General features: G+C 35.3%; 1 protein-coding gene across 1 annotated transcript; it reads right to left on the bottom strand.

Annotated features, from left to right (window-relative positions):
• Positions 1-3,153: 3,153 nt before the first annotated feature.
• Positions 3,154-7,902, bottom strand: LOC128226827 (uncharacterized). Its single transcript, XM_052936896.1, has 5 exons — positions 7,503-7,902; positions 6,835-6,886; positions 5,207-5,389; positions 4,690-4,847; positions 3,154-3,856 (listed from the first exon to the last, which is right to left on the bottom strand). Exons 1-5 carry the CDS (start codon positions 7,552-7,554, stop codon positions 3,777-3,779), a joined length of 525 nt encoding a protein of 174 aa, XP_052792856.1. The 5' UTR covers positions 7,555-7,902; the 3' UTR covers positions 3,154-3,776.
• Positions 7,903-11,128: the final 3,226 nt, after the last annotated feature.

Below are 11,128 nucleotides of genomic sequence, written 5' to 3'. Positions count from 1 at the left end.
GATTAAATAATTTTATGAGTACTCTCTTAAAAGTAAGAGTTGAGTTCATTTGTTTGGAGTAATTGACAAACTAGGATAGAAATTGAAAAATGTCATTTATTCACATTAAATGACGTATATCGTTAGAGAACGAACGATAAACATGTCCGAAACAAAGTTGGAGGTAGATTAAACGCATAATTATTTCAAAGGATTGAATTTGAATTGGAAAATCGAAGTTAACGCGAAGAAAGACTCGGTAGAGATGATTTCAAACAAAGCTCACTTGACCTTACTAAACGGTATGTTATACAATGTCTGTGAGGCTTTACGTTTTAACGCGGAGTAATATAATGTTTTGGAGCCTCGTCGGTCCTTTGTGAGGTGTAGATGATGAATCTAGCAACTTTGGGTAAAGGCTGCATACACTGATGGTCTAAAGTAGTTCAACAGCGTCCACGGTTTGCGTCAATATTCGATCCAATAGGACTGGACCAATCGGCGCCACCGACCTCTAGAACGACCACATCTAGAATACTCTTCAGTGTGGGATCCACACTTTAGACAGGATATTTAATCCCTAGATACAGTTCAACGCAAGGAAGCCTGACTCGTCACCGGGAACTACTCGTATCTAGACAGCGTAACATATCATATATGCTTAACAATATAGATTGGCAACATTTTCAGCATAGACACAATATTACGTGACTAACCCATCTAAAAAGTAGTTAACACTCTTTCTCCAGTTGAAATACTGGGCTATGTTACTTCAGCACATTACCATGGTGGTAAGAAACATAACAAAGCCTATATTAAACACAGGGCCAACTACGAACATTACAAGAACAGCTTCGTGCCTCGGATCATTTAAGACTGGAACTCCCTTCCTCCAGACCTGGTGCAGATCACTTCTGAAAACGGCTTCAGCGCCGCTTTGCTGACATACACAATATAAGCAGCACATATGTGTTTGTTAAGTTTAATTGTAAATATGCCACTTTGTATGACTTTTACCGTTTTTGATGGCGTCACTTGCCTGCGATGCAACTATGTAATATGCAGTCACGAAGTAAAAGAAGTACGAGTAAAATCGCTCGATTGCTTGTTTGTAAATACGCTACGATATAACGAACAAATTATTGTGCCTAATAGCAGATTACAAATGCAATATTGATCGAAAATTGATAACCTGAGTGAAATGACATTTGATAAGTATTTGGTCATTACATGCTTTAAGGTGTACTTGGCGAGAAGAAAGATTATCTGCAAGGATTTGATTTTTTTTAAATTGTGTAGTATGTTACAGGAATGTTTGCTTCGTCGTTAAAGAAATATTTTTTTTTTGTAAAATGCAATTATAAAATCTTATTTTTACGAAATAAAGTATGGCAAATCAGTAGGAGTGTTGAAACTAAGATATTCACAGCTGGAACGCTTCAGAAAATATTGATATTTACTCAAATATCGTTTTGGTATTATTTAGCCAGTGAAAGGTTGTAGGCTACGAAGCCTACACTAGCACGAATGCTATTCATTGTACCACTTATTGTTCTAATTGTCGTGCACATTTTTGAAACGTCGTGTTTTACGATTTCAATAACAACAGAGTCGATCGCTCGTTTATTTTTAATTTCTACAGTATCTGCTTGTATTTTCTTCATTAGGAAAAAAAGTTAATCCGGAGTTTCAATGAGTTTTGCCTTGGAGCTGTCGCTGTCATTTTCGATGGTCAGATTCGTCTCGTTGCATGGATTGATACCGTTATTGAAGACATATTGCACTTCGCGGGATTGGATCCCGTTTGAAAATGCGTACATCATATAAGTCATTCGCGTAATTTTGTTCGCGAGAGCTAGTCGAAGAGTTTCTTTTGTTGAGTAAGCGTGTCTGTGGACAGTTGTGAAACCCATGAGCCCTCTCTGCAAGCCTTACTCTATAGTCATTGATCAATCATGTTCGCACAATTTTAGGAGTTCTGTTATATAGGCTTGTCGGTCAGGAACATCTAAGGTATAATCTAGGTGAGCACTAAACCTCTGGGGTCTTAGTGTCTCGGAAGTTCACTGCATAAACATCAACCGTGTTACTTTTAGACATTTCCTGTTTGATTTTAAGAAGGTGATTAACTACGAGCCTTGCAGGGTATGTTTGTTCAGGGTAAGAAACAATTGTATGTGGTTAAGTTGGAGTTGTCATTGTTGTCCCCCTTCCTTTATCAAATGCTGTGGAATGCTGGTCAGTGTCCGCTACAATAAATGCGAGATTTGCTCACTTGACCGTGAGGAGTTTAAATTCAAATTTCAAATGTATATTAAATCAAATCGAAATCCGCCATACCGTCACCTGTGCGTTCAGAGGATCTCACAACTAGAAGTATCCTTATGAGAATACAGCGGAGCTTCGTATGTAGTAAACTCAACTGACTGAATTTTTGTTTACCACAATTCCTGTCAATAGAACTTTCCTTCTTTATCTTTATGGTCAGCAATCGGTCAGCAGTATCACTTTATTTCTATATCATCAGCTTATTGGTCAGCACTTAAGCACGATCCGAAATGACTTTTTTGTTAGGTAGGTCTCAACGTAAAGAAAATATTTACACCAAAAACACCAAAAACAATCAAGTCCGAAAATTATGTGTATACCATTAATAGCGTTTTACTCGTTGTGTTTACCCTCAAAAGATGATATGTCTCACGCCTACTACACGAAAGCTCCACCACTCACCAGTGGTGCAAACAAAATAAGCTGTCGACACTTCCGTTGTGCAGCCATGCCTATTGTTAACTTGTAAAAACGTAAATATGATTTTAGTTCATCTGAAATGTTTTACATGGATATATTTTGTATATCGAAGAATGTGATACCATGTAAGAACACTTTTATTACAAGCTGGCTACGATTCTGTTTCAATATAGTACGAATTGTGGTGCCAAGAGCTTTTCTCCCGATTGGGAATTGTGCATGTTTTGAGATCTGCTAGCATTTCAACTACATTTCGTTCCATAGACACACCGTAAGGTACGAAATCCATCATATGATTCCCAGTCCTACTATTGTAAATCTCGCATAGGTAACGAAATCTCTTATTAAAAACAACAAATCAATGAATTGTTTTTCTTGCTTTTGAATAAGAATATTTCACAAGAAAAGACAGCAAAATGGTATTTTTGAAACCTTTATGAGCAATGCATATGATATAATTATAAATTGTTTATATGAAAGACACCTATCATCTTCCAAATGAATAAAATAACTTTCTACAATTAGTCCAAACTATTCAAATATTGACCAACAAATCTGTGTTACACGTATTATATCTGATGATCAAAATGTAGGATCCGATGGTTTCAACAGTCCAAATTTCTGTCCACGGTGATTCAAATTTTGCAAGTCGATATGGGGACCAAAAAGTTATTTGCCTTGACAAATGTAGTGTTTGGACACTTTCAGCGTGCACCTTGGAATTGCTCTCTTTCCCCGTATTTTTCATCCATTCTTGTTCATTCGCTCAACCAACGCCCCATGACTGAAGGTGAGCTATACATTCGTCTGTCTCATGGCCTTCCATAAACCACCGGCTTTGATTTCAATTGTTTGCGTTAACCAGCATTGAATAACGCCAACGAAAATGCACTTGTAAGCCTTTGCATGATGGAAGTTTTCATCGTAGGCACCAACGATTCGCATACCGATAACAGCACACAAGTAAAGAAGCGCAGAGTGTAATCAAGTGCTACGGGTATTTGACGATGCGGCGTGTTTAAACTGTTGTCTGTCTTAACGCACTCTGCTCAGACATCACTAACAGCATGTATCTCTTCATATTTTGTTTGCGGTAAACGCCAGACGTGAAACGGCTTCCGAACCAATCCTGAAATGGATTAGAGAATATAAGTATGATGTAATGTCAACCACTGTTCACTGTCATGTACTGTAAATTAGTTTCTGGTTCGAGGCTAGACTCGCAAATACTATTTTACTATAGCTCGATTGTGAAAATAGGTGATAGCTCTAGAATCAGTTTCATGGTTATAATCTTTTTGAGAGGCCAAAAGAACGCAGCTCTGGTCAGGTTCGAACCAAGGACCTCTTGTATGCGAGAAGGAAACCTTTACCACTAGAGCACTCTCACCCTAGCCGAGGTTAGCAATGTAATTATCGTTCGATTCAGCTTTTTACAGCTCAACTATTTCACCGTCAACACAATTTTACATACGTGCCGTGTTTTGGGCTTCTGTGTTTTTGAAACATACATTTTGAGCTTTAGATAAATATAGTGTCCTCTACTTTCCGTGTTTATATATCCCCACACATGCGCATTAATTATGAAGTTGAGTTTGAGTAATCAAAGTTACCAAATCCCCAGTGATTAATTTTAAAAATGCGTTACATTACTATGTATATTAACATTAAAAACTTCTTGCATGCCATCTTGTAAAAGTACAATGTAATTGTTTCTAATGGCAGCCGTTGACTGTTGCTCTGGATGCAACAAAGCGGGAGAGGACGAGTGCGCTAACCACCACATTAACCGGACAACCTGTGATTAACGAGTAACCAGTACTGAGTACTCCCAAGTGGTTCAGTACTATTATGCTCAAAGCCTATTACATGGTATCCAAAGTTAATTATTTCTTAAAGACTGCAAAAGAAAGAAAATAGTGGATTAAAACTTATATTTTATTTAAAAAAAATCATATTTACCTTTGATAGGTGGTGAACAATGCATTCGTCCTGTCTTCTCAAGTTCCAAGGTGGTTGTAAAAGGTTTTGGAATTATCATCTGGTATAGAAAGTTTATGAAGACTAAAGCCATGAGGCTGAAAATAGCCACCTTGAACCCGACCATCAGACAATTGTAACTGAAAACAAAACACAAGTGAATGAACGGACCATGTTCATGATCATTTTTTTTAATAACAATGACGACACCAAGGTTGATTCGAATCTTCAAAAGTAAATACTAGTAAGAAGTTCACGTCAAGTTACTGTAAAGGGAGATAAACAAACGTCACACGACAACATTTCAAAATCATTAAAATAACTTTATGGATAAATCACAAATATATGTAATTCGAATCTTCAAAAGTAAATGCTAGTTAGCAGTTTATTTCAATTAACTGTAAAGAGAAACAAAAAACGTCACAAGACAACATTTCACAATCATTAAAATAACTTTAGGGGTAATCACACATTATAACATTGAAGAGTATCATAATACCAGTCTTGGTAAAACAGCTCTGCGCAGGACACATCTCTTTCGTACGAATACACTTGAAGGTCAGGGTCGTCACAACACTCACGTGAACGGAAATCAATCAGCGGATGCGCAGTATTGTTCGAAGGCTTCTCTCTTTTCAGGTAACAGCATACGTTCGGGCACCAAAAAGAACCCGAATGAATACTGAAATACATACGAGTTACATGTGTTGTACATTTCGGAAAAATAATCTATCATTATAAATAAACATAAATTAGTACAGGCTTTAGACTTACATGCTTGTGATTATCGGCAATTCTCGCAATAGGACTGTGCATTTTTATTTAGAATGTGCATTTAGGTTTATAAAACTGAGTCTATCAATCATAAGGATGGTTTTAACCTTGTGTACAAATATTTAAAGTAACTTTGATGAGAAAATCTGGAGTGGACCTAAAATGGAACTTGTCTTAAGCAAACAAGGAAATCTGTCTTATTTCGAGTTATTAAAGTTTCTCAAATGTATTGCTCCTCATATCGTCAATGCCGTTGATGTACAGACATTCTTTAAACTATACGTACATACCCAGGAGTCTTGATTCTATTTACAAAGTAGCAGGCGCTAAATTAATCATAAGACAAGATAACAGTTTTTTTAAACTGATCGATTTAGCTATTTTTCAAGGTCCTTATTGATCGTGCAGTATACATTTGCGCAGCATAAGCACAATCGATACTAATGTTTGATTAACTTCCCAATTAGTTTCACTTAAATTCGCAAGGAAAGGAATGCAAAAAATAATGAAAGTTTGCAATAGTCCTCTTAAGGATCATCGTCGGCAACTTCGATGCTTTCTTCCGTTACACTTCATGCATACCGTGGAAAAATGACTGACAAAATCTCGTTTATGTGAATATGCATAAGACAGGGGAGACAACTCATCTTCCAATGAAATCGCATCTTCAGGCGGACCGAGCTCAATTCAAGCTTTCGCCAAAATACATTTTTATTACGAGAAAACCTTCTTATAATTGTCTGTACATATGTGAGAGTCTGAAACTGCCTCATTACTTATTTATGATTTCGAGATTTGTATTGCCAAAATGCCCACGGTACTGTATCGGGGGTTATCCGAATAATTAAAAGTTTGTAGACCGGAAGTTCATTGATTTAATATACGGCAAAACTCAAACTGCTCATGTCCTTATGTCTTAAAATGTATGTCATAGAATAATATCCCGCATGTGCATATAACATTTTGATTAGCAACCATAACGTTGACACATTTACGAAAGGAGACACGTAGTTACGCAACCTTAAACGAGATAAAATTTGACTTTTCAAGTATATGTTTTATGTCCTTTAACCTACTGTTTGCACTGTGAAATGTGCTTAAGTCATGTTTAAACAGTGCATTGTACATACTAGTAATCATACCGCGGGAACTAAGAAACAAGATAAAATTTAATAAAGAAAGTGAAATAACACTCAAACAGCTGATTTATATAAACAATCAAAACCAGGTCAGACTTTAATTAATCAAAGAAAATAAAGGTCATGATTAAATTAAATGAAATTAACATACAGATGTAATTTAATTAAAGCAAATTTGTTTAAAATATCTAAGATGGACATCCATAAAGTTTACCCATCAAGTGCAACATAGGACAGACAACATTCGCCACCGATTACCGCCGTCACTGAAATGAAACGAAATTACTTTAACTATTGCTTGAGGTGGTTTTACAATAAATAACATTGATCAAATTTACACATCTTCAACACAAAATCTGGTGTATACATTGTTTACTTTGTAATTAGTTTTAACCACAGTTTCTTTTCTCAATTATGTTAGCCTGAATTAATTATATTCATACATGTATCATTTTCATTTTTAAGAACAAACATGATATGCTTTATTTGACAATAAGATGCAATAATGCAGCGGTTAGTATTTCGTATACCATAAAGTGCGAATGAATAAAGAGTAACTGCATTTCTTTAATACTGAAACCTTTTTAGACGTAAACAATGGTATCGTATAATTAAAATCAAGAAATGAAACATGATACACATGAAATGAGTCAATCTTAAAGTCCAGTAATACAATGGGGACTACATGTTCCAGCAGCCAAACTTGAATATGAACTTGTCTGAAATCACAAGTCTAAAAGACACTCAGTGATAGATACACGACATGGCAGTAAACATATCTAATAGTAAATGGTGAGCTTTAATTTCTCAAAATCACCAAAAGCTTCAATACCAATCATTTAATAATGAGAAAAACGTTCAATAAAAAATAACAGAACTTACCTTGCACAATCACCAATAAGATGATGTTAAAATAAAGCTTTAAGACATCCATTTCGAGCCAAAATGGTTCTCCTTTTCACCAAAAATAACGTCCGTTAGGTTGCTGATTGTAAACTTTTCAACCTCCCTTTCTAAATGTAACACGAGCGCTATCAATGTAGCTTTTTGTTGCAAACCACGATTTGCATATTTGACTGCTTTAAAATGGTTTTATCTTCCGCTATTGACAAAGCAAAGCAGCACAGATAACTACTAGTAAAAAGCCAGTATCATATTCATCACACAAAAGCCATTTTAATATCGATGTCTCTCTGTGTTTTAATTATAAATACTTCGGAGGCATGTGAAGCCATATGCAGTACGAATAAACTACGGATAAAAATAACGACTTGATAGAGCGTTATCGAGTTCATTCAATGACGTCTGATAAGGACTTGTTACATACAAGTATTTAAGTCGACAAAATCACTTAAAACAATCACTTAAAGGTACAAAGTCTAGATTGATGCACAAAACAAACGTATTAATATGTTTAGCTCTTTTGTCTGTAATGTTAAAAAAATGATTTGTGTAAAAAATATTAGTCTTTATAAATGGGGTTCTCAATTAATAGCTCAATGATCACAAGTTTTCCAGTTAAAAAAGCTCCTAAATGTCGCTTATCTTTTATATCTAATAAGAATCATATACGTGTTTCTTTCATCAATGAAGTCGAACGAGTTAAACATAATAATGCATTCAAATTAAGAATTTCCTTTTAAGCATCTATCAATACTTTTATGTACCATTTAGATAGAGACTTTGTACCATTAAGACAGAGACTTTGTACCATTAAGATAGAGACTTTGTACCATTTAGATAGAGACTTTGTACCTTTAAGATAGAGCCTCTAATAGAGGTTGCGGTATAAGTGTACAGCTCTGCTTGTAGTCATCCATACACATTTATACACGAAAACATATTATTTCACTTAAAAGTGGGAAACAGTAATCAAAATACAAAATGAACGTAATATGATCACAGTTGTTCTGTGAGTGATTTATGTGTTATCCAGTGAACGTAAGTTTTCCAAAATTAAAGATTTGAATATTGAATTATTAGCATATAGTGAAACAGTGGTCGAGCTACGGATTTCGGTGGTATTTCCCATACATTTCTTTTCAATAAAGCATCGTGTGGACCTAGTGATTGTATTTGACATTAACTGAGACTCTATCGTAGTTTTATTCGCAATTTTATATTCTTTCTCTAATTGTTTAATGGTACTACGCTGCATTACATATTCCATTGCTATGTAACATTATTGTACATTTCTGCTTTCCTCCCGACACATATACCAAGTTTCGTATTGATTTCTTGTTGGTTTCCGCTTACCAAATTGGCCAACTTCAATTGTTTCCATGGCGACGAGGACGATGACAACAAAGGAACACGTCACCTGTATAATTATGTCTTACCGCTCGTATTATTGGATTACAATGTTATTACTTTATTTGTTATACTAGTGGAACGAAGTGGTATTATACAGATGAGACTTTTTACAACCCAACGAAGCATATTGAAGGAGTTTGTACCTCTTTATTACAAGAATAGTTCTCGCTATTGATGAAGATTTAACAATGAAATATTATTTGACTTTTATTATCTTAAAAAGTGAAATTATCAATTTAACCATGTTTAATGGTTTGAAGTTAAAGCCCATTGAGTTGTTAAAATAAAAAAATAGCTCACACAAGTCTGGGACAAAATATAAACGACGTTATTTCCAAAATAACGTTTCGTTCGTCCGTATACAATTATTATAAACTATAGATTTTCCTCTCAAAGTTTCGAGAATGAATTGTGCAAAAATCGCAGTTACCTACCCAAGTTTAGCGAACGTTTAAACAATACAGAGTTACCACACTTAGAGTTTTTAGAACGACATTTGATTTTTTTTAATCTTACGTCATAAAGACTGCATATTTTTTGATGACGTATGCACTCAAGATTTCACGTGAACATGGATACCACAGATGTATCACGCAATTAAAACTGAAGATCATTTGATACACAACATACAGACGTGAACTATTTGTTGACCACGTGTCTTACCCCGTTTTAACTGCAGATCATTTGATATATTTTGATAAAATATGCATCTCTGATGTCACGTAATACACAACATTTTACGTCATTTAAACTGCGGATAATGTGATCCATTTATGTACCAAGTGATTTAAAGTTTGGATGAAGCATGCCACTGGAATGTCACGTGATACACCAGGGTATTAAGTCATGGGCAGTGCAGATTATGTGATTCACAATATAATGACGTTTAATACGGTTTGTACGTGTATGCAAGGGACTACTTCTTTTTTGCCGGAGTGATAGGCATTAAAAAAATTGGGCACCACTGAACCGTGAAAATGAGAACCAGAAAAGCTCGTCATATATTGTTCATATAAAGCGCGTGCATGCCGGCAAGCAAATTGTACATGTTTAGGGCGGGGTTTGACCTCCGTTAACCAATGAAAATCAATACGGAAATACCCGAGGTACATGTACAATCCACCTTCGGCACTTCCATAAAAGGAGTGGAGAACACATATAATGAATACACGTCTAAAGATAGTCCATATAAACAGCCGCTTCAGAGTCTTGGATAATTTTTGTGTTGGTGACTCTTCGTTATAGGGAACACAATAAATATCCAAATGTTCAAAAACGTTCCCTTAACGCGCATTATTGTGGCTAGTCTAAAGAGTACTTTTTTGACCGGAAATTATATTTCATAACTCTGCAATAATAATACAAAACGAACAGGGTTTGTTATAACAATTGTGTTTTTTTACCCCATATCTTAAAAATACCGTTTAAACTGGATATCTAAATAATTAAGTTAAATGTATTTATGCGCATTTTACGACAGCTGATGTAAACAATGACTTGCATATAGGCACATTGCAGGTCTTCCTTCAATGTGTCTATTTTACTGAAACTTTCATCATGATGCAATAACACGGATTTAACGTTGCTTTCACGTTGAGTTGTACTGAGAATTATACTTGTTATTGTAAATTCAATCGTTCATACATTGCTGTTTGGACACCATAATGACATAACGTTGGTTTTTACGGATAATGAACAAGCTAAGTTGATGCAATCGGTATCCAGATACTGTATGACCTTCAGGTCATAATTTATGACTCATCACTATACATGCCAAACTAACTGTTAACTGTGAGATTGTGTACTTCGTTTATTGTATTGTGAAATTAAAGTATTGAATAAAAATGTTAAAACTTAGGTAGTGAAAACTAAATCTAAAAAAACCATTCCTGTTTCATTAAAAACCATTGTGCATGCTTATGGTAAACCTGAGAAGAAAAGTGAGCCAGGGGGCCGTTTCATTAAAGGTCGTAAGTACCGATATCGTAACTTTTTATCGCAACTTTGAGTTTTCCTCTTAAATGCGTTTCATAAAAATTGTCGTAGCTTAAATATCGTAACTTTCGTGCGTAACTTTACGCGTGCTACGAAGTGCTCGTAACTGACGTAACGTTCGTAAACATGGCTGCCATATACGGCGTCCTTTACGGTCCGACTCAACGACTGTTTCACCCACGTCTAACCATGGTCGGGTT

This window comes from Mya arenaria, chromosome 3 (assembly GCF_026914265.1).
Source record: "Mya arenaria isolate MELC-2E11 chromosome 3, ASM2691426v1".
NCBI classification, from domain to species: domain Eukaryota; kingdom Metazoa; phylum Mollusca; class Bivalvia; order Myida; family Myidae; genus Mya; species Mya arenaria.
Note: the sequence above shows the minus strand (reverse complement) of the source record. Positions and strands in the feature narration are given on the sequence as shown.